Source organism: Manis pentadactyla, chromosome 10 (assembly GCF_030020395.1).
Source record: "Manis pentadactyla isolate mManPen7 chromosome 10, mManPen7.hap1, whole genome shotgun sequence".
Lineage (NCBI taxonomy): Eukaryota > Metazoa > Chordata > Mammalia > Pholidota > Manidae > Manis > Manis pentadactyla.
Window position 1 is genome coordinate 127,430,513 of NC_080028.1, and position 24,319 is coordinate 127,454,831.

A 24,319-nucleotide genomic window follows, 5' to 3' on the forward strand; every position below is an offset into this window, starting at 1 on the left:
TCAAGTTGAACATACACTAGATTTTTGATCTAACAAGGTACATTTCTTCCCCAAGTTTTTGTTATTTTAAAAAAATCAGTAATAACACTGATTTTTGTAGTTTGTGTTTATGCCACCCTTTTGGGAAATCAGTACATGATCCAGTGAACACAGACTCCTAACATTTTAAGTTCACATCAGATGAGCCAAAAAAAAATAATAAGCGCTTGTTTTGCATAATAGGAATTTATACAAAATCAGATACAATTCAAGAAGACTAAAGAGCGGAGGATTACGTATGCGATTCAGCCACTTAGAGGAAACAGGTGCTGTAAAGACCACCACCATTTCACAGCTATCTTGTGGAATATAAGAGCTGTCCACTCATTGTAAGGGTCAAATGTGCATGCATTAGGGACTGTTTTCTTCACTATTAATTGTGCCTTTATTATTATTGTGGGGTTCGAGAAGCCTTTGGAAAACCACTCAGATGTATTAATCTTATTGAGCTGGCTCTTCTGACAGCAAATAGGAAATAAATGCCTAACCTTGCGCTTCTGTCGCCTGAGGCTTTGCCTGCGGGTTAATCTGCGTGGGAAAATGCTACCACTACTCTTCGCAGTACTTGGTTTGGGTTCCGTCAGTGTGTACTCGTGGCTTCCCCCAGGCATGAGCAGCTCAGCCTAAGCGTGGAGTTGCTGATAGATCTCGGTGGAAGACGCCAGAGGGGATGGAGCGAAAAGCACTGGGGTGAGGTAGAAGTATTTCAGCTGTATCTTTTTGGTCAGATCCCTGGTAGCATTGTTCCAGAATGCTGGTGAGAAAAATAATGAGAATGAAGGCGTTTCCTACAAATGTTTGATGTGTTGGGTATAGAGTAATTTGGTAAATATTTACTGGATGCCTACTCTGCTTCGGGCACTGGGGATATGGTGCCAATACGACAGAAGTGTTCTCATCCAAGGGAAGAAGAGGACTGACAATAACTAATAAATGAGTAGGCAGTGGGCTGTTTCGGACAGGGTGAGCACACACGCATGGTTTGGGGTGTAACACTCAGGGTGGAGGGTGGAGCTGAAGGACAGCGGGAAGGCCACTGGTAACGTGGGCTGGCGGGAGTGAGGCTGTAGAGTTTCATGAGAGATGAGGAGCCCTGGACGGAGCAGGGTCGCTTCATGTGGACCTGGGCAGGGGCAGCTGGGTGAAGGTGCAGGTGGACCACTGTCAGTGCCTGCCAGGGTCGTTGGGGTGAGGCTTGGTAGTTCGGGTGGAGCTGGTTGTGGAGGTGGAGCCTTGTGCCACAGGAAGCGGATGTGAGAGCTAGAGGTAACAGTTTGTGTTTTGTGTGAAATTGACAGGGAATGAATATAATCCTTAGACTAGAGTAACAAGATGAAAGTGCTTCTAACCCTCAGCATGCTGAGGACTGCACCAGACCTGTTTTTGCTCAGTTCATCTTCTGCCATCGTAGGGGTAAGATAGGAATAGAAGTAAGTTTTTTATTGTGACTTTGTGGGAAAATGTCATGTTGATTAGTAAGTTTGGAAGAGTAAGAACGCCGAAGGGTAGGTGTTACCACTTGTTTAGAGAAAGAACTTTGTTTTCCGAAGGTTCTTGAAGAGTCTTTAGTGTCCTTCCCTGTCAGCAGTGTGAGACCATTAGAGGGCAGAGAAGGCAGGGTTTTGTGCATTGTGAAAGGTCTGACACACTGGATTTGACCGCCATTTGAAGTATTTTGGAAAGACTTAATGAATGTGGTATTTTGGCTCTGCTTGTTGCGTAGCTGCCAGGAGAATGGGCTGGTATTTCCCTGTCTCCTTGGAAAAGCTGGAAAGATATATCCAGAGAGTAATTGTGGAAGCCAGGCTTCCTCTTGATTCCGCAGAAGCTCCCTCAGAGCTCTCCTCAGCCAAAGGAAGACAGTTTTGCATGTGGTTCCCCAGTGTCAAAACTTTTTTGGAGTGTTTAGAATCGTAGTAGATTTGCATTTCAAAATGATACTACTTAAGGCTTTTGTGCTTACTTCCTCTGGTAGGGTTTTTTTGTTTTTTGTTATGGAGCAACGGACCCTCCATTAGCGTTTAAGCATTTCTGATAGATACCATTCCTTTTAGTCATAGCGCTCAGTTTCATTTGTGGAAACCATATCTTTTATTTTATTTTATATCTAATTTTTTATTAAGATATTATTGATATACACTCTTATGAAGGTTTCACATGAAAAAACAATGTGGTTACTACATTTACCCATATTATCAAGTCCCCACCCGTACCACAGTGCAGTCACTGTCCATAAGATGCCACAGATTCACTATTTGAAAGATCAAAATTAAGGATATGTAAAGCATGCATTAATCGTTGATTTGCAGTTAATTTTATCCTATCAGGGAGTAATCCCCCCCTTTTTTTATCATTAATCTACAATTACATGAAGAACATTATGTTTACTAGGCTCTCCCCGCTACACCAAGTCCAGATTCACTATTTGCCGTCTCTGTGCAGATTCACTATTTGCCGTCTCTGTGCTACACTGTTCTCCCCTTGACCCCCCATACCATGTGTACTAAACATAATACCCCTCAGTCCTCTTCGCCCTCCCCACCCCTCCCCTTTGGTGCCCACTAATTCCTTCTTGGAGTCTCTGAGTCTGCTGCTATTTTTGTTCCTTCAGTTTTGCTTCGTTGTTATACTCCACAAATGAGGGAAATCATTTGGCACTTCTCTTTCTCCACCTGGCTTATTTCACTGAGCATAATACCCTCTAGCTCCATCCATGTTGTTGCAAATGGTAGGATTTGTTTCTTATGGTTGAATAGTATTGTATTGAGTATATGTACCACATCTTCTTTATCCATTCAATCTACTGATGGACACTTAGGTTGCTTCCATATGTTGGCTATTCTAAAAAGTGCTGCGATAAACATAGGGTGTATATGTCTGTTTGAATCTGAGAAGTTGTATTCTTTGGGTCAATTCCAAGGAGTGGGATTCCCGGGTCAAATGGTATTTCTATTTTTAGTTTTTTGAGGAACCTCCATATTGCTTTCCACAATGGTTGAACTAGCTTGCATTCCCACCAGCAGTGTAGAAGGGTTCCCCCTTTCTCTGCATCCTCGCCAGCATTTGTTGTTAGTTTTTTCTATGCTGGCCATCCTTACTGGTGTGAGGTGATATCTCATTGTGGTTTTAATTTGCATTTCCCTGATGATTAGTGATGTGGAGCATGTTTTCATGTTGGCCATCTGAATTTCTTCTTTGGAGAACTGTCTCTTCATATTCTCTGCCCATTTTTTAATCGGATTATTTGCTTTTTGGGTGTTGAGGCATGTAAGTTCTTTATCTATTTTGGATGTTAACCCCTTGTTGGATATGTCATTTACAAATATATTCTTCCATACTGTAGGATGCCTTTTTGTTCTTTTGATGGTGTCCTTCGCCATACAGAAACTTTTTAGTTTGATGTAGTCCCATGTGTTCATTTTTGCTTTTGTTTCCCTTGCTTGAGGAGATGCATTCAGGAAGAAGTTGCTCATGTTTGTATTCAGGAGATTTTCGCCTATGTTGTCTTCTAAGAGTTTTATGGTTTCATGACTTACATTCAGGTCTTTGATCCATTTCGAGTTTACTTTTGTGTGTGGGGTTAAACAATAATCCAGTTTCATTGTCTTGCATGTAGCTGTTCAGTTTTGCCAACACCAGCTGTTGAAGAGGCTGTCATTTCCCCATTGTATGTCCATGGCTCCTTAATCATATATTAATTGACCATATATGGTTGGGTTTATATCAGGGCTCTCTAGTCTGTTCCAAATTGTCTTGATTACTGTGGCTTTGTAGTAGAGCTTGAAGTTGGGGAGCATAATCCCCTCACCTTTATTCTTCCTTCTCAGGTTTGCTTTGGCTATTTGGGTTCTTTTGTGGTTCCATATTTTAGAACGATTTTCTCTAGTTTGTTGAAGAATGCTGTTGGTATTTTGATAGGAATTGCATTGAATCTGTAGATTGCTGTAGAATCTGTAGACAGATGTGTTCCCATTTATTGGCATCTTCTTTAATTTCTCTCATGAGTGTCTTGTAGTTTTCAGGGTATAGGTCTTTCACTTCCTTGGTTAGGTTTATTCCTAGGTATTTTATTCTTTTGATGCAACTGTGAATAGAATTGTTTTCCTGATTTCTCTCTCTGCTAGTTCATTGTTAGCGTATAGGACTGCCATAGATTTCTGTGTATTAATTTTGTATCCTGCAACTTTGCTGAATTCAGATATTAGATCTAGTAGTTTTAGAGTGGATTCTTTAGGGTTTTTTATGTACAGTATCATGTCAGCTGCAAACAGGGACAGTTTAACTTCTTCCTTGCCAATCTAGATGCCTTTTATTTCTTTGTGTTGTCTGATTGCTGTGTACTCCACACTCCAGTACTGTGTTGAATAGAGGTGGGGAGAGTGGGTATCCTTGTCTTATTCCCGATCTTAAAGGAAAAGCTTTCAGCTTCTCACTGTTCAGTATAATGTTGGCTGTGGGTTTGTCATATATGGCCTTTATTATGTTGAGGTACTTGCCCTCTATACCCATTTTGTTGAGCAATTTTATCATTGAATGGATGGTGAATTTTGTCAAATGCTTTTTCAGCATCTATGGAGATGATCATGTGGTTTTTGTCCTTTTTGTAGATGTGGTGGATGATGTTGATGGATTTTTGAATATTGTACCATCCTTGCATCCCTGGAATAAATCCTGCTTGATCATGATGGATGATCTTTTTGATGTATTTTGAATTTGGTTTGCTAATATTTTGTTGAGTATTTTTGCATCTATGTTCATCAGGGAAAATGGTCTGTAATTTTCTTTTCTTGTGGTGCCTTTGCCTGGTTTTAGTATTAGAGTGATGCTGGCCTCATAGAATGAGTTTGGAAATATTCCCTCTTTTTCTACTCTTTGGAAAACTTTAAGGAAGATGGGTATTAGGTCTTCACTAAATGATAAAATTCAGCTGTGAAGCCATCTAGTCCAGGAGTTTTTGTTCTTAGGTAGGTTTTTGATTAGCAGTTCAATTTCGTTGCTTGTAATCAGTCTGTTCAGAGTTTCTCTTTCTTTCTGGGTCAGTCTTGGAAGGTTGTATTTTTCTAGAAAGTTGTCTATTTCTTCTAGGTAATCCAGTTTGTTAGCATATAATTTTTCATAGTATTCTCTAATAATTCTTTGTATTTCTGTGGTGTCTCTAGTGAATTTTCCTTTCTCATTTCTGATTCTGTTTATGTGAGTAGACTCTTTTTTTTCTTTTTTTTTTTTTTGCGATCATTAATCTACAGTTACATGAAGAACACTATGTTTACCAGGCTCCCCCCCTCACGAAGTCCCCCCCCCCACACCCCACTACAGTCACTGTCCATCAGCATTGCAAGATGCTGTATAATCACCACCTGTCTTCCCTCTGTTGCACAGCCCTCCCCGTGCCCCCCCAAACACTGTACATGCTAATCGCAAGGCCCCCTTTCTTTTTCCCCACCCTTATGCCTCCCTTCCCACCCATCATCCCCAGTCCCTTTCCCTTTGGTAACTGTTAGTCCATTCTTGGGTTCTGTGATTCTGCTGCTGTTTTGTTCCTTCAGTTTTTGTTTGTTCTTATACTCCACACATGAGTGAAATCATTTGGTACTTGTCTTTCTCTGCCTGGCTTATTTCACTGAGCATAATACCCTCTAGCTCCATCCATGTTGTTGCAAATGGTAGGATTTGTTTTCTTCCTATGGCTGAATAATATTCCATTGTGTATATGTACCACATCTTCTTTATCCATCCATCTGCTGATGGACACTTAGGTTGCTTCCATTTCTGGGCTATTGTAAATAGTGCTGTGATAAACATAGGGGTGCATCTGTCTTTTTCAAACTGGGCTGCTGCATTCTTTTTTTTTTAAATAATTATTTTTTATTGAAGGGTAGTTGACGCACAGTATTACATTACATTAGTTTCAAGTGTACAACACAGTGGTAGAACATTTATATACATAATTCTAGGTTCCAGCTATCACCCTACCAAGCTGTTACAATATCTTGACTATATTCCTTATGCTATACATTACATCCCGGTTACTTATTTATTTTACCACTGGAAGTCTGTCCTTTTTTTTTTTTTTTTTTTTTGTGAGGGCATCTCTCATATTTATTGATCAAATGGTTGTTAACGACAATAAAATTCTGTATAGGGGAGTCAATGCTCAATGCACAATCATTAATCCACCCCAAGCCTAATTTTCGTCAGTCTCCAATCTTCTGAGGCATAACAAACAAGTTCTTACATGGAGAACAAATTCTTACATAATGAATAAGTTACATAGTGAACAGTACAAGGGCAGTCATCACAGAAACTTTCGGTTTTGCTCATGCATTATGAACTCTAAACAGTCAGTTCAAATATGAATACTCATTTGGTTTTTATACTTGATTTATATGTGGATACCACATTTCTCTCTTTATTATTATTTTTAATAAAATGCTGAAGCGGTAGGTAGATACAAGATAAAGGTAGAAAACATAGTTTAGTGTTGTAAGAGAGCAAATGTAGATGATCAGGTGTGTGCCTGTAGACTATGTGTTAATCCAAGCTAGACCAGGGCAATAAAACATCCACGTATGCAGAAGATTTCTCTCAGAACAGGGGGGGTGAGGTTCTAAGCCTCACCTCTGTTGATCCCCAATTTCTCACCTGATGGCCCCCCTGCGACTGTGCCTGTCTTAGGTTGTTCCTCCCTTGAGGAATCTTACCCGTCTCTGGCTAACCAGTCATCTTCCGGGGCCATACAGGGAAATGTGAAGTTGGTAAGTGAGAGGGAAGCCTTATTGTTTGAAAAGGTTAGCTTTTTACTTCTTTGCATATTTATGCCCTGTGGCTTCTATGCCCAGCATTTGTCTTGAGGTATCTTTACCACTTGGAGGAGTTATGATACTCGGTAAATTTGATATGAGGCACGAATTCTATTTAAGGGTTGTAATTAGGAAGGAAGAAGAAAAGCTATAGAAGTAGCAGACTGAAGAAAACATGGGAAGATTGATTATTTCTTTGACATATCTTCTTGTAGAGTAACTTCAGCATATATAGGTTTTAAGCTACTACTTAAATTGCGCACACACATTAACATAATAGGAGTTTAGTTACATAACCAAAGCATATCTGTAATTACCAGCCATCTCCAGTGAAACCAAGAAAACCATTAAGGCACCTTAGGCATTTGTGAAAACTTATCTATGATATGGTGGATATTGTCCAACTGAACTTGAACAGTCTGAGAGAAATCAGACAAATTAAAACAACCCATTCCTGGGGACTGTTCACATGCCATATGTTCTTTTAACAGTAAATAGTCTGTAGTTGTAAGAGTTTGGAGCGCTACAATTTGCACTTCTCCAAATTCTTGGTTGAGTTCCAACAGTATAGATCCAGTCAAATTTGTTGTTTTACTGTATGCACAGGCCAGCTTAGATATCTCCTTCCTCATTCCCATGGCAAGTCCAGGAACTGGTGGGATGAGTGCATCTACAGCTGTAGCAGTGCGTGGATCTTTGTTGGGGTTTTTTGATGATCATCTTCTGGCATGAGTCTTCCAGAGAGTGCAGATGTTGGAAGTTCTTTTTCATATCGTATCTTAGTTCATTTTCGGGGTACCCCAGTTAGGCTTTGATCCTCTGTATAAACACAAACAGACCCTTTGCCTACACTTTTATATGCCCTTTATACCCTTGTGTAGAACTCGTTGGAGGTTACCACACAGGAACTTGGGCTGCTGCATTCTTAGGGTAAATTCCTAGAAGTGGAATTCCTAGGTCAAATCATATTTCTATTTTGAGCATTTTGAGGAACCTCCGTATTGCTTTCCACAGTGCTTGAACTAACTTACATTCCCACCAGCAGTGTAGGAGGGTTCCCCTTTCTCCACAACCTCGCCAACATTTGTTGTTGTTTGTCTTTTGGATGGTAGCCATCCTTACTGGTATGAGGTGATATCTCATTGTGGTTTTAATTTGCATTTCTCTGATGACAAGCAATGTGGAGCATCTTTTAATGTGTCTGTTGGCCATCTGAATTTCTTCTTTAGAGAACTGTCTATTTAGCTCCTCTGCCCATTTTTTAATTGGATTATTTGCTTTTTGTTTGTTGGGGTGTGTGAGCTCTTTATATATTTTGCTCTTTTTTTCTTGATAAGTCTGCCTAGGGGTTTATCTATTTTGTTTATTTTCTCAGAGAACCAGCTCTTGCTTTCATTGATTCTTTCTATTGTTTTATTCTTCTTGATTTTATTTATTTATTCTGTGGTCTTTATTATGTCCCTCCTACTGACCTTGGGCCTCATTTGTTCTTCTTTTTCTAGTTTTGTTAATTGTGAGTTTAGACTGCTCATATGGGATTGTTCTTTCCTGAGGCAGGCCCGTACTGCAATATACTGTCCTCTTAGCGCACGGCCTTGGCTGCGTCCCACAGATTTTGCGGTGTTGAATTATTGTTGTCATTTGTCTCCATATATTGCTTGATCTCTGTTTTTATTTGGTCATTGATCCATTGGTTATTTAGGAGCATGTTGTGAAGCCTCCATGTGTTTGTGGGATTTTTCATTTTCTTTGCGTAATTTATTTCTAGTTTCATACCTTTGTGGTCTTGAGAAACTGGTTGGTACAATTTCTATCGTTTTGAATTTACCGAGGCTCTTTTTGTGGCCTAGAATATGATCTATTCTTGAAAATGTTCCATGTGCACTTGAGAAGAATGTGTATTCTGCTGCTTTTGGATGTAGAGTTCTGTAGATGTCTGTTAGGTCCATCTGTTCTAGTGTGTTGTTCAATGCCTCTGTCTCCTTACTTATTTTCTGTCTGGTTGATCTGTCCTTCAGAAGTCTCCTAGAATGAATGCATCGCATTCTATTTCCCCTTTTAATTCTGTTAGTATTTGTTTCACATATGTTGGTGCTCCTGTGTTGGGAGCATAGATATTTATAATGGTTATATCTTCTTGTTGGATTGACCCCTTTATCATTATGTAATGTCCTTCTTTGTCTCCTGTGACTTTCTTTGTTTTGAAGTCTATTTTGTCTAATACAAGTACTGCAACTCTTGCTTTTTTCTCCCAAGGGTTAGGTTGTGTTATAATGGTCAAAACCTGATTTCTGTCTGCACTTTCCTTTTCTTGTGTCTGCAGCTCAGGTGTTGAGCATCTTGAGTAAGTCAAGGTTGGAAGAAGGAATGCTGAGAACCTTGTTGCTGTCGTTGGTGCACTTGTTTTCTGGCCTTTTCATTGTCACTCACGCATACCCACTATGCACTGAATAGACATTTCTTACCTGACTGATGTAAAAGTAAAACTGGCAAAGGCTAATTAATGTGTTTTCATAATTAGTCCAGTTATGTCTGGGTCTAAAAGATAGAAACCTTTATTTACACTGTTAAATGCGTCAGTGCTGAATATCATATAATCATGGTGGTGAAAGAAAAATAGGGCTCTCAGCCATACACTGTTTTCTTTTTTTTAATTGATGTATACTTGATGAACAATATTGTATCAGTTTTAAGTACACAACATAGTGATTCGTGTATTCCGTTTCTTAATTTTCTCACAGTTTAGTATTCAAAAAAGTACTGTTTATTTTTGGTGACAGTTGAAACACCAGGTGATGTGATTTCTACAGTTAGTTGATGTTCATGTGTAAATTTTTTGTTTCTTTCTCACAGCGCATGGATTTAGGAGAATGTACCAAAATCCACGACTTGGCCCTCCGAGCTGATTATGAGATTGCAAGTAAAGAAAGAGACCTGTTTTTTGAATTAGATGTAAGTTTTATGTGGTGTTAATTCATCCCTCCTGTGAAGAGCCAAATGTGGAATGAAAATAATGTAACATTGTAAGTTACGAAGTAAAATAATGAAATAGATACTTGTTATTGCACCATCCCAGCTGAGAGCTATAACATGTCCAATATCATTTTGTGTCTACCTCCCAAACACTTCTGCATTTTTTATGTATCATTTCCTTTCAAAAATATTTTTTTAGTACATATTTTTATGATTTCTTCAATGTTTACTTTTGCTTGTGTTTGAGCTTTATATAAATGGTTTCATAGTGTAGAGAGTCTTTAGTGACTTTTTTCCATTCAGTATTATGTTTCTGTTTACCTGTTTTGTTTGGTGTGATTGGTTTTCATTGCTGCTTATCCATTCTTTATTCAGATTGGGTTGGTTTTAGTTTCTTTGCTGACATGAACAAGTATTATGAATATTCTTGAATATCTTCCTGGTGCACATGTACAGGATTTATGTAGAGTATATTTCCACTCTTGATAGGAATACCCAGGTAGAATACCCTAGGAAAAGAACTGCTGGCTCATTGGGGATGTGTTGTTCATCCTTGCAAGATAGTTTTATAATGTTGTCTTTTTCTTTCTATTGTTTGATAAAACTTATACCCCCAAGAGCAGTGTATACACCCTCACCAACACTTGCTGTTATCAAAAATTATTAAATTTTTTCCACTTAATGTTAGTAAAATGACATTTCACAGTTTTTTTTTATTATTGTCTCCCAGAGGAGACTTTCTTAGACCTTTTTTTCCTAAACCATCTGCTTCCCTCCATGACATTTTGATACTACCAGTATCCTGCATATCATTTCAAGTACTGCCATCTTTCCAGGCCACAAGCCATTGTAATAACATAAGATTATTTTTCACCCTGTAAGACCAGTTTTCACCTTTGCCCATATTGAGAATGCATGGTTTAGAGTCATTCTATTTTAATTTTTCCTTAAGTCTCAGTTGCTGGTATGACCAGAGGTCAGTGAAGGGGTTTGATTCAGGTTCCTAAGTGGAGACTGAAAAGGGGCTGAGCGAGGTTTGCCGCAGCCAGAGAGGAAACTCCCTGAGGGACAGTCTTAGCGGGTGTTACTTTAGCTGGAGTAAATTTTCTTTAAAATAAGTAGGCTTAAAAAGTGGTTACAAAGACCAATTCTTGGTTAATTCTTCAATAGTCGGAAAATGGATATATAAAGAGGCCATTAACTTGGGATATCAGGTTTCAGATAGGTATATAGATATATAGGTTGAAACATCAGTTTTAGTAATGTTTTTTGGATCACAAATCTTGGCATTCCTTCTAAATTTAATGTCTTAAATGGCGTGATTAATTTAATGCTAGAGTACTGATGAATAGAAGAAATTGAGACTATAAAAGGAGACTAAAAACATACAGCACATTAAGTATATAAAGAGTGTATGTTCAGCCAGTGTGGAGAAGTAAGATTTTTCAGTGGACAGTGTAAAAAACTATGGATTAACCACTTGGAAAAGACCCAAGTTGGATCCCCCAAAAGTGAATTTTGTTTTGTTATCTTCAGATGTCAGGCTTTATAAAGCCTAGAAGCTGTGAGAAAGACACGTTTGTCGTATGAAAACTAAGTATTAGCACATCAAAAATTCCCATATATAATATACAACAATAAACTGGGACAAAATATTGCAGTGTTGTGTGATTATGGCCTAGTTTACTTTGTACATAAAACATGTCAGGGTTGAAGAGATGGTGTCTGTAGCTCAGAAACTGGGCAAAGAACATTTCCTAGCTGGCATCTAATCCTGTGGCAGGTGCTCACCCTCACTCAAAAGCTAAAGAGATGAAGAATTAAGTAACCCTGAAACACCTGAATAATTCAGCATATCAAGCTGTGAGTGCACCTCCCAGCAGTGCCAGTTCTGAGAGTGTATCTACCTTGTATCCTTGCCTATGTCCAAAGAGAAGTTTGTGCCAGAATATTCTGTAGCATTGTCTAACTGCAAAAAGCAGGAACCAGACTTCCTCCATAAGGGACTGGCTAAATTATAGCCTGTCTTTACAGTGAATGACAGACAGACAGCTGTAAGAAAAGAGAAGAAGGTGGTTCAGTGTGTTAATGTGAAATTACCTCCAAGAGAAAGTGGAAAAGCAAAAAAGTATGATTTGCTTCCATAGTGTGCTTTTTAGAAAGGGACAGTGACTTATACTTGATGTCATGCTTAGGTGTGCAGAGGTCTTTTCAGAGGACGTTAGGAAATTGTCAACGCTTTTGTCTTGGAGGGCTAGAGTAGGCACTATATAGAAGTTCACCATACAGAGGAATTACTTTTTCCATTAATTGCAAAAGCTAGCCACCCCCTCACCTCCTTAAATCATTTTGACCCTACAAATAACTCATATTAAATTTGATGACCCCTGCTGTAAACACATGGCAGGGGTCCCCTGCCCTGAAGCATGAAGGCCAGCTTAGGGCGGCTGTGTTTGTAGGAAAGCAGTCTGTCATACTGTCAGCATGCCAGGTGCATGTGTGTTCCAAGACTCCACAGCTGGGAATGCGTGCAGATGAGTACATAGAAAAGATGCTCATTGCAACTTGTTAAAAACTGAAAAAAGGCTGTAATGTAACTTTTAATGGGGGATTGGCAACAGAATTTGTGGTCCTGTCATACAGTGAAATGATGTCTTGATGAAGTTCTAAGCAGATTCCTCTGAGTGTTAGGGAGATTTTGCCTTAAAAGGTTTTTTTAAATAATGGCATTAAGATATAATTCACATGCTATAAATTTGACCCTATCTTAAAAGCTTTAATTATCCATGCCAGTATGGATATGCTTGGGTTACTTCAGTGTATCAAGCTTTAAAATATCAAGCTAAAATGCCGTTTTATTTCCTTAGTTATGAGTAATAAACTTAGAAGAAAAATAGTCTTTTCTCAGTATAGATTAAAATAACACTTAACAGATTCCAGAGCTCTGCAAGGCTGTCTGGTAAAATCTCCCCTTTCCATGTGACCAGCCATTCAGCATCTCTGTCTGGAGGTCACTTGTATCTTTCAAAGGTAGTCGATTCAGGATGAACAAATACATTTACCAGAAAGGCTGGTTGTGTTTTTTTCTTGTAAGAATTGCACTTTTGATAAGGTGGACAGTGCGGAAGCTTTGTGACCAGGTGTGTCCAGTGGACTGCTTCCTGATAACCTGCTGGTGGTGGCTAGGCTCCCAGATTGCTGTGTGTCCACCCTCTGCCCAAGTGTCAGGCTTAGGACCAGCAGCTCCCATGGGGACATGCTGAGGTTGGTTTCTGGAAGGGCTGTTGTGTGATCTTCACTAATGAGAGGTGACGCAGGTTTCATTTTCACAAGTTCTAAGCCATCACTAATCCATGACTTGTTCTGATTTTTCTCAATAACTTAGGTTTTTGTAACTCACCGAGTATTTTGGTATAATGTGTTCTTTGTGGGCAATAATTCTGTGAGATGGGCCAAGTATTTACCTCCAGAGCCTCTGCAAGTACTATAAGTTTGATGTTATTCACCAGAATTAATGGGCAGCAGCATGTGACTCTGGGAGGGGAAGCAGCCCCCATTCAGTGGGTCAGCAGGCATATTCAGGAGCTCTTTGTATCTAGGTTACTTTCAGAGACAACTGACAGCAACAAGACAGCATTAGTTTTAATATTGAAATTTTTAATCAAATATATTAAATACCAGAGGCATTTGATTTTATTTTAAGCCATTTTTATATAAGAGATATTTTTTAGACAGATTATTGGAGTCAGATCGTTAACATGAAAGCTGTGCATAATAGATGGTACTGTTATGATGGTAGTTTAGCCAATTTTTTAAATACTACAGGCTCTTATAAAAACTTGAAACATTTATAGACTTTGAGTCACCTCTAAGCAATTTATAAGAAACTGTTCTAGAAGAATATTTGCCTTTGTATTGGAAGATATGTTTTTCATCATTTTGAATTTGTGAAAAATTAAGAAAACCCAAGTATGTACTAATTTGAGGGGTTAAAGTAGTCCAAGTAAAATGAAATCCTGCCCAGCTGTAGAGCCAGAGACGTGTGCACTGATGTGAAAAAGAAAAAAGCAAACTTACAAAATGACCCTGTTTGCTGGGAATAAAAATTGTGTTGCTTGCATATGCATTTTAGTTCACTTTAAAAAGGTAAAGTCTCAAGTGATTAATTCTTGAGGGAGGCAAGGAGAAATAATTACATTCTCTGTGTCATGTAAGGTTACTTGGTCCAGTCACATAGCTAATAGGCAGAAATGCAAACATAAAAGTATTTCTGTCTTGTGACCTATTTCTGTAAATCTTCATCCGAAGGAGGTAGTTGGGAATTTATGCAAACATTGGTATGCAAATATGTTTGTGGTAGGTTGTTTATGATTAAAAAATTAGATGCAATAAAAATAAGGAAACAAATGAGTATATTTGATGCACTCGTATCATAGACTGTGCCCGTGAAACTGCTTATGAAACCTGTTTAATGGCTTTAATGGCTTAAAATTATGATAGGGTCAGGACAAACTCACAGAATTTTATACATTGGAGATTTCAACTCAGCTTTTTTGTGTGCTCTTATTGAACATGTATTGCTCAATCTCAGAATTCAGACAAGGCTTTTATAAAAAGGTAAAGCCCTCCAGCCTTCTTCCCTGTGCCCTTCCCCTTTCTGGAGGCAGTCCCTTACTACTGCTTTATAATGCAAGGAAGCAAACAATTTTTTAAAGCAACAGTTGCTTCTTAAATGCCACAAGTTGGCCTTGGTGGGTCAGCTCTTCAGCAGACCGTCTCAGAGCAGTTGCTGGAAGCCTGTGTCCCATCCGGTGCAGTAATTGGATGTAGGTCAGTTCTGAGACTGCTGGCAAAAAGAAGGTAGAGAACTGTGCTTATAGAACTTCGAACAGTTTAAAGCTATGATTAAATGGAATATTTTTCTACAAAAAAGAAAAAGACTAGAGAAGATTACCAGGGATTTTTTTAATGAAAAATTTCAAACATCAAAAGCAGGTGTAGTTATTAACATAATGAATCTCCTTGTGTCCATCACTCACGAATATCATCTCATGGCCAACTTCGTTTCTTCTGTGATCCCACTGCTCTCACAAAGCTCACACATCCTGTCATTTCATCTAGATTTTTCAGCGCTGTCACTGGCTCTTAAGTTCTCTTTACAGTATGTGTGGCAGGATCTACCTAACATGTTTTTAAGAACATGTTAAGGAAGATTTTAAAGATAGGGAAGTGAACAGAATAATACTTTAAGATCTCAGGGTTTCATCTCCCAGTTTTCAGTGACATTGATGTGAAGACTCTTGTTTAATTTTTATCGTTTTTCCACCTGATTGTTTTATAGTAGCTCATACACATAGAATTTCATATATATATTGCAAACCATACAGAAGAACTTTATTAAAAATAATCATAATTTTAAAAATTTTCTTAACATCATCTAGTAGTTTTCAAATGTCCCAGATTGTCACAAAAAGGATTTTTTTTACAGTTACTTTGTTGATTCAGGACCCCAAATAAGGCTACACATTAGAATGCTTTTGTAAGTCTTTTAGAATCTTTGAAGAAATTAATTTTTAAGTCTCTCATATCCTGTGTCTTGCTGATTGTGTCCTCATGATGTTGTTAACTCAGATTTAAGTTCTTCCCTCCTGACCAGTTGGCTTGGAGCAGAGCCCTGTGCTGCCTTCCCTCAGGTGGCACGCTTGTCAGTGCTCTCGGGGGCTGCAGGCAGCTTGACCTGGGGATCGTGAAGGTCCACAGCAGTCCTTGGCCTTGTGCTTTAAGCAGCAGTTGAGGATTATTGCCTATCTAGGTGATTTCGCTAGGTTTGCAATGCCTGTATTAATTTAAAAACGTGCAGAACACTTACATGGTTCAAAATTTAAAAGGTACAAAAAACATACTGTGAAACCTCTTTCCTGCTCTGTTCTGGTTGCCCCCAGAGACAGCTAGTTGTTAGGTTTCTTGTATTTCCTTTAGAGCTTATGTGGATGCCTGGGGGGAAGGTACATCTATTACTCCTTTTTCACACAAATAGGAGTCTACAGTACAGGTACTCCACACCTGTCTCCCCCCTCCCATACCTTTGAGATTATTTTCTGTTGCAGAGTTTCCTTGTTCCTTCTGATGACTGTGTAGTATTCAAAGGACAGGTGCCTGTGTTTTGTGGCCAGCCCGTCGGTGGCCATGGTGCTGTGGTACATGTTGGCACACCGACTACCTGGGAACAGTCCCTAGAGGCGGAGCTGTCGGGTCAGGAAGGCACGTGCCCCCATCACTTGGAGATAGCGCCACGGTGTCTGTCCCCAGGTGGCGAGTGCTCCTGCCATCATGCAGGAGAGTCCATCTCACATCCTCACTAACACACGTTAATAAGCTTTTGGGTCCTTGCCAGTCAGAGCCGTAAAAAGGTCTTTCTTTGTGGGCCCGACATGGTTGTCATAAAGGTGTTTCCTTGTGTAGACAATCCCTGCCCAGACCCCCAGCTTGAGCTTGATGGGGGGAGCCTCTGGCACTCTCCCGTACAGGACCCACCCAGACTCGGGTATTCCATCTGGGCCAAGGTGCCTCTCCGTGCTCACCCTAAGCCGGTTCTGGCCTGATGGGGCCTCAGCCCGACCACACCAGGGCCGGCCCTTGATTTCTCAAGAGTGTTTGATCCAGACACTGCTTAGGAGAGGGGGTGTAATTGTTGCTATTAGGTAATCTGTAGAAATACATCTAAACTTCTCAACTCGAACACTACCAACGAGCAATATGAACTCAACATTAACTTAATTTTTGAGTTAGAGAGCAGTACATTGCTTTGGTGTTCACATGTTGAAAATGTATAGAATATGTTTCTCTGAAATTTAGTGAAAATATAGTTGATCTTTTTCCTAGTTTGTGATGGTTATTTGACAGGTTTCCAGAACTCCACACAAGGATTTCAAACTCTTTGATTCACTGAATGAGACCAGTTGTGGTTGTACCTACTCTTCTGTCTTTCAGATGCCCAGTATAACAGTTCTGTTTCCAGGCCCAGTATCCTGGGTTAAAACCCCTCTGTGACCTTGGGCAGGTTATTCACTCTTCCTACCCATCTGTAAGTAGAGCTGGTGATGAGAGGATTAAGTGTAGAGACTTTGGAGCCAAATCACAAGGGTCCTGTTGCCGTCCCTTACCACTTTGGAAATGGCACCTCAGTTTCTTCATCTGGGAAACAGACCATAGGAGGCTGCGCTGTTCACAGTATTGCCCGGGGCTCCTGCTCTCGGGACGTTCTGCTGACCTCATGGGCTTGCTTCAGACTCTCCAGCGGGTGTGCTGCTGTGGGCAGGCAGAGCTGGGACAGCCCCGGCCTGGGTGCCTGCCATGTGCCAGCACTGCGCAGCCACTCTCAGTGGGTCATGTCTCCTCGTGACCCTCACGTAGAGGTTGGAAGACTGTCTAGTAAGTGGTAGCTTGTGATTAGGACGTCATTTTTTAGACCTGAATACTTTTTTTTCTCTTCTAATCATTTAAACGTGCTCTTTGATTTAGGAACCAATATGAATGGAGAAGGACATTGAAGAGAGGGAGGGAGGACAGTAGGACAGAGTGTCTTTTAAAGAATGTGGCAGTTATGAGACATGTCTGTGGTTGCCTATTCTGTGTTGCAGAGTTTACCATTTAGTTTTTAGCTTGATCAGATGTCTGAGTCTGCAGCTGATTTGGGTTCTGCCTAAGGTGCAGGTGGTTGATTTGACTGGTTAAGTCATTAGCAAGGTTGTCAGATGTCTGTCCCTCACTCCTGATGAGTGGGTCGCTGGGCCTGCCACAGGTGTGAAGTCGCTCCTTCAGGTAGACAATAGAGGGACCCTGCACCAAAGTCTCAGGGCTGTGCACGGGCGAACCTGGGCATCAGAGGCTGGCCTGCTAGGAGCTGCTGTCCCAGGTGAGTGCCGGTGGAATGTGACCCATATCCTCTCACTGGGACTTTGATCATAGCGAGTCCCAAACCTGTCCACAGGACTGGGCAACTCAGCATCCTTCTGGGAAGCACATGTATGTTGGCAAACCAGTGGCAGTCATTTACTTTCCATATTCGGATGACCAGTGATAGGAAAGAGGTTGTGAGTTCCCAAATCAGTCACTGGAAATACAGTGAAATCTGAGCTGGCCTCGGTGGATGGTGATGCTGTAGCCTCTTTGCAGTGTCCTGGGGGACTCAGCACCCGCAGAGCCTCTGCCCTGTCTTGACCTGCTGCCAAGTGTGCGTTTATTTGGGAATTGCCTTGGGCATTTCTGGAGGGGACCGTGTGTCTCCAGGGGTGTCCCTTTTGTCCACTCCAGTGTCATGCTGATTTTCGTGGAGCACTGCTCTCCCCTGGCCAGTTTTGAGGGGAGGGACATGGAATAGCACCACTTGGTCTGTCGGCCTAACTTTGATCTGCCTTACTATCATCTCTACCCCAAATTTTCTGTTGTATTTTTTTAGTGATAGAACATACAGTCCAACACTCTCATCCACTGCTTACACACTTAACACGTTGCCGACATTAACTGACTCGCAGGGGACTGAAAAGGTGACCACCCAGCTTCATGGCTGGAAACGTGATGTCCTATTTGTATGTTTATATGAAGTTGTGTTGGGGCCTTTGACTCTTGATGACAAGGTAGCTGCTTGGCATGCATAGCTGCTTGTTGGTGTTCCTGTAGGTCTCCCACAGACTCTTCAGGGTCAGGAATTAGATCTCTAGTTCTTGCGGCTTTGTGGGTAAGTGGTAACCAGCTCGCAGTAATACTTGTTCTATTGTTTTGTTTTGAGGTGGAAGGGGGAGCTCTACCCTCAGAGCATGGGGGAGTAGTATTTACGTGGCCCACAAAGGACCAGTGAGTACCTCACGTGCACCCCCACACTCCGCAGAGGAGGGCCTCTTACCAGTCTCCGCCCAGCCTTCTGTCCTCAGGACACTATTAATTATGGCTGAGTGCTTTAATTTCCTCAGAGTTTTCTTGGAAATGTTACTGAGGGATGGGGGTCCTTCCACAAATTTTGGGAATCAGATGAGAAGACCTTGTTTCTGAAATGAATTTAATGAAGCCCCTTGATTTAATGCGATTATGGACGGGTTGATTGTAGTACAGTTTAAGATCTTCCCACTGAACCTGCAGGCTTTAAGAAACCAACCCAGGAGCGTGTTCCTATCAAGCAGATGGGTTCTGGGACGTTACTAGTAATTAATCGCAGCTCTGCTTCTCCTGAGCTAGGCAATGGATCACTTGGAGTCCTTTATTGCCGAGTGTGACAGGAGAACTGAGCTTGCTAAGAAGCGGCTGGCAGAGACACAGGAGGAGATCAGCGCGGAAGTTTCTGCAAAGGTACCACTCATGGGAGCATTGGTGCAAAGCGTTGTCCTGTGGGTGCTGGGCGTAAATCTGCCATCAGCACAGCGAGCTGACAGCACTGAATTGTGCATCCCAGGGCGGGTGGTCCTCAGGGATCGGGGGGCTCCTGTGGAGGAGGGAAGGCTGCCAGCGAGCTCTCGGTCTCTGGGAGCTGCTGTCTCTGGCCCTCCCCATACAGTATGTGCCTTTTGAAGTTTGTTTTTTAACATCCCCACATAAAACAAGAAATGGGAGAAAGCTAATACAGACATGGTTAACATGTGTAGCGTCCACATCGTGGAGTGAAGGTCTGTGTGTGGGAGCTGCGCTGCTCCTGTGTCCCCTCTTGAGCGGCACTGAGTATCTTCATTTCCTCTTCCCTCCCTGTCTTGTGAAAGCTTTCCGTTAGATGTATGCAGTTGACAACTGGCCCACAGACGCCGTTTCATTTTCTGAAAATAAATCCCCGTAGTTGGGTGTTTTGCTTATGGTACAAGCTTGTGCATTTAAGCCTAGATGTTTACTACCCTTCCCCAGAAGACTGAGCTGTGGGAAAAGACATAAAAGAGAGAGAGCCTAGAGAATGACCAGTGTGATCCTTAAAACCACACTGGGAGTGACAGAGGCGCAGCTCCTGTTTTTGGAGTGCATTCCACAGACGGAGTTTGTGATCAGAGTCCTGGTGGAGCCCATAAGGCATCAGGATTGTCAGAATTCGCCTGTGATCCAGTGAGGATCTGGGGCTTTCTGTTCTATATTTTTTCTCAGTAGAATAGCCCAGAAATACAGCAGGGTACACTCTGCACTAAAAGTCTTTCATCTTTAGGTGTCTGTTCCCTGATTGTTTCTCTCTCCCCTCAGGCAGAAAAAGTACATGAATTAAATGAAGAAATAGGAAAACTTCTTGCTAAAGCTGAGCAGCTGGGAGCTGAAGGAAATGTGGATGAATCTCAGAAAATTCTTATGGAAGTGGAGAAAGTCCGTGCAAAGAAAAAAGAAGCTGAGGTTGGTGAGAAAAATGTCTAGAGAAAGAGGTGACTTAGTAACACCAGAGAGTTGACCATTTGGGCTAAAGTTAACCTGTTCTTCTTTTTTTGAGTATTGGGTAGGAGTTGGAAGTCAGTATATGGACAGGGTCGCAGGATTTAGAGTCAGTGCACACTTGGGTTTGTCTTTGCTGTGACCCCTGTGTGACCTCAGACCAGTCACTTGCCAGCTCTGAGCACAACTTCCATGTGTGAATGCAGTCCTGAGTGTCGGAGTCAGCAGAGCAGGATCCGTGCACGTCCTGTCAAGGCCCATGGACACAGGCTTTCTGCCCCTCGGCTCCCTGGCAGTCGGGCTGTGCTCTTTACTTAGTTTATGTGCCTGAGCCAGAGTCGTCCTGCAGCTTGCTGTAAAGAATGAAATCGGACTCAGAAGTGCTGCATCTTTGGTATAGAGAGCCTGTGCGGACTGGGAGTGGTGTCCAAGGAGTCCGCTGGTTTCAGGCCAGGACACACTGAAAGTGTGCCGAACCTGAGTCAAGGACTCTGTTGGAATCGTTGATGGCCATTTCCTTCCCAGATTATTCTACCCACAGGGTACTCTTCCAGTCTCAAAGCCTCACCACTGGATTTGCCAGCCTGGAGAGTGGTCGGAATCGTAGAGCCGGGGACAGGGATAGTTGTGTTCCTTTAGGAAATGCTTGCTAAGCTTCAGCTGTGTGCCAGGCACTTCTCTAGTTGTGAGCAAGCCAGGGAGGCCATACTGTCATGGAGACGGCACTGAGGTGGGAAGGGGTGCACACAGAAGGAAGGGTGAGTGTGTGGGTGAGAACTGTGCAGGAGAAACCAGCTCTGAGTTTGAGAGTGACTTTGGGCAGTGTGTGGGGGTCTCAGGTAGTTAAGGTGATCCTGGAAGGCCGCTGAGCTGAGACCCACAGGCTGAGGTTGCCAGATGGTGGGATGGGAGCCCAGGCAGAGAAGAGGACATGGCGCACAGGTCCTGGTGCAGGTTTGGTTTCAGTCACGACTGTGTTCCTGGCTCAGCGTGGTGCCTGACCTCGCTGTGGAGCTCAGTGTGACGCTCTGAGTGCGTGAGGCCCAGGGTGCCAGAGCGCTGCTCTCCGAGGCATCCATGGTGTCTCCACAGAGCTGGAGTTGAGGTCACCAGCACTTATCTGTTGGAAGGGGTGCTGAGATAATGCTTTGTGCCCCTGGCAGACCGGTACCTCCTTCAGCGACATTCATAGGAAATATAATCCGTTGTTGAGCCTAAAGGAGAAAGAAGAAAAGAATTCACAGTACAGATGTGATGTTTTTGTGTATAAATGCTTAGGTGTGTTCATCCCAAAAGAAAATGGGATCATGAGTGTGGCCGTGGCCTGTCATGCTTGTGAGCCAAGTACCTTGAGTGGCATCGCCACAGAGGCCTGAGTGGGTCAAATTTGAAAGGGTTTCCTGGTGTGTGGGGTAGTTTCGTTTCTGGGAGATTACGTATGTCGTTAACTCCTACCTTTTGCACAGGGTTGAAATTCCTGTATATTCATTTACACATAAGTCCTGTGTGTAAGTCCTTAAACAGGACCTAAACTTTTCTTTACTTAGATCTTAGATGGGAAGTTTGTGTTTACATGTCGAGTAGAGTCAGGCTCATGGGTTGCTGACAGCTTGACCAGAAAGGCCAGAGAGTCCAGAGGGGAGCTCTGTGGCCTTCCTGCTTCGACGAGCAGCGGGGAGCAGACACCCCAAACCCTGCAAGTTGCTCAGAAGTCTGTACATAGGCTAAAATGACTATAGACGTGGGGCTCCCCACATGGATGTCTGCAGACAGCAGAGCCAGGGGTGCCGTGCGGGACGCGTGGGTGTTATTCCCAGGCCTCCCAGCATCCTTGCCCTGGTGCCTGTGCCCACCACCTTGAGTGCACCACTCCTTAAAGACTTCAGCAAGCAGGACGGTGGGGGAGGCCCTGGCAGCACTGGTCTCCGGTGTGGTGGCACCTATGCCCTTTCTGCTCTTGGTAGCAGGTAAGGGTGTTTGGTAGTCTTAAGAAACAGCACAGAGATCCTCTGCGCCCAGGATTTCTCTACCTGGTTTCCCCCAGCAGTAACGTCTCATAAAACCATAGCACAATATCCCAGAAAGGATGTTGACATTGACAGCCAATGTACAGAGCATCTGTCCCCACAGAGATCCCTCCTGCTGTCCTTTTATAGCCACACCCTCTCCTCTGACCTGGGCAGCCACTCCTCTGTCCTCCATTTCTTGTTTCGGTCATTTCAAGTGGTGTATAAGGGGGGACACAGTGTAGAACCTTCAGGGTTTGGCATTCTTCACTCGGCAATACGAATTCATTTTGAAAGGTCTTAGAGGGTGGCATTCAAAGTTTCAAGACTTGAGAAAGAGAAAATAATCCCACAAATACTCATGTGCCCGCCATGTTTATCATTTTTACTCTGGTTGCTTGTATTTTTCCCCCTCCTTTTAATAAAAGATGTAGCATATTATAACGAAAATTCAAGTTCCCAAAGTTCCCCTCTTGGGTCCCGATTCTCTCTCTTCCCTGAGACCAGTCAGTGTGCGTTCAGCATACATCCTTCAGTTCTGTTTTTAGATTCGTCACACGTGTGTACACCTGTCAGCAGTGGGGGGGGTGCTGTGTGGACCTCAGCAGCCACGCTGCAGGTGCACTGTTGGGGAGCTCACTCTCTCTAGAGCTGCACACAGCCCTCTTCAGTTAGTCGCTGTGTAGGGTTCCATTTTATGAGCCCGGGACTGTCCATGGCAGTGTCCTAGGCCATTGGCAGTTTCTCATTCTTTACAGACAGCTGCAGCAAGTGTCCCTGCCTGAGTGCTGGCGTGTGTGAACGTGTTCCAGGACATAGGCCTGGAAGGAGTGTTCCTGGTAATGGCACGCACTGTCCCGCTTTCACAGCAAGATCACGGAGCTGCTCTCCACCGTAGTTGTGGAAGCGTAGCTCCTGCCAGCAGCGTTCGGGACTGTCCGTTTCTGCATCTGCCAACTTGGCAGGAGTGAGGTGGATCTTACGTCAGTTTGCCTTTCCTAGGGAATGTTTTGTTCTGCGAATTAGTGGGAGATGACCCCCATTCAGGTCTCCCTGTAAGGAGGACGCAGGCCGCCAGAATGCGCTGCCTGTGTCTGGACTCTGAAGGCGTGTCCTCCTCCTGACTTGAGCAGCAGCAGCAGCCGCGCCCCGCTCCTCCGTTCTCTCCGGTTCTGTGTGTTCTGCCTTCCCGCTGCGTGGCTGGACTCCGACGGGTGGCTGCAGCAGGGCGTGCACTTTCCTCATAGAAGACGGCGTCTGATGGATTCTTGGTCCTTCCAAATCTTTACTACTAATGCTGCATTGGGGTAGTTCCCTGGACGTTGGGGGCAGTCCTATTTTTGGTCATTGCATATTTATTTGGTTTGGTTTTGTGTGCTGGATTTTGGAGGCTTCTGTGGCAGGGTCTCCCTTGTTGTTTAGCTGTCCTCATAAAGTTCTCCAGTGCAGGACAGACCTGCCCTCCTGCTGGCCTCTGAGAACAGACGTCATCCTGCTTGTCTGAGTGTTTTGTTCCTTTGAAATTATGACTGTTAGTTCATTTCTTAAGTAAATGATGAACATTGAATTGTTCACAAATACCGAAGCTTTGTAAATGATCCAGTTTTTCTTATTTAAAAGTCATCTATCTCTGTAGTTGTTTCAAATATTCCATTTTGGGGGTTGAGTACTTGTTGGCAGTTCTGTCCCCCTCGCGTTCATGCTCTCTTCCCGATCCCCAGGAAGAGTACAGGAACTCCATGCCTGCGTCCAGCTTTCAGCAGCAGAAGCTGCGTGTCTGTGAGGTCTGCTCGGCCTACCTGGGGCTCCATGACAACGACCGCCGCCTTGCAGACCACTTCGGGGGCAAGTTGCACTTGGGATTCATTCAGATCCGTGAGAAGCTGGACCAGTTAAGGGTATGTTGATGGGTTGTGTTTCTGGAGAGACCCAGCAAATCTTGGGGTTGTTTTCCTGTTTCTCTACTTTCTCGTCCTCTCCAGGAGCATGTCTTGAGTTATAAAGTGAAGTACTCAGATTTTTATCACTTCATCCACACAAGAGACCTAAGATCTCAGAACCCAGGGGGGTCTTGGGTTTATTTATTTGGTCTCTACCACCTTGCTCGTGGAA

At 42.7% G+C, this 24,319-nt stretch overlaps 1 protein-coding gene across 3 annotated transcripts in view; it reads left to right on the forward strand.

The window, feature by feature from the left end:
• Positions 1 to 24,319, forward strand: part of LUC7L (LUC7 like) — a 31,824-nt gene that overhangs the window by 2,380 nt on the left and 5,125 nt on the right. For all 3 annotated transcript variants that reach the window (XM_036915988.2, XM_036915987.2, XM_036915986.2), the window contains 4 exons: positions 9,693 to 9,791; positions 19,044 to 19,154; positions 20,022 to 20,165; positions 23,929 to 24,105. In XM_036915988.2, the coding sequence (XP_036771883.1) occupies positions 9,696 to 9,791; positions 19,044 to 19,154; positions 20,022 to 20,165; positions 23,929 to 24,105 (528 nt within the window). In that variant the 5' untranslated portion in view covers positions 9,693 to 9,695. The remainder of the gene's footprint in view (positions 1 to 9,692; positions 9,792 to 19,043; positions 19,155 to 20,021; positions 20,166 to 23,928; positions 24,106 to 24,319) is intronic.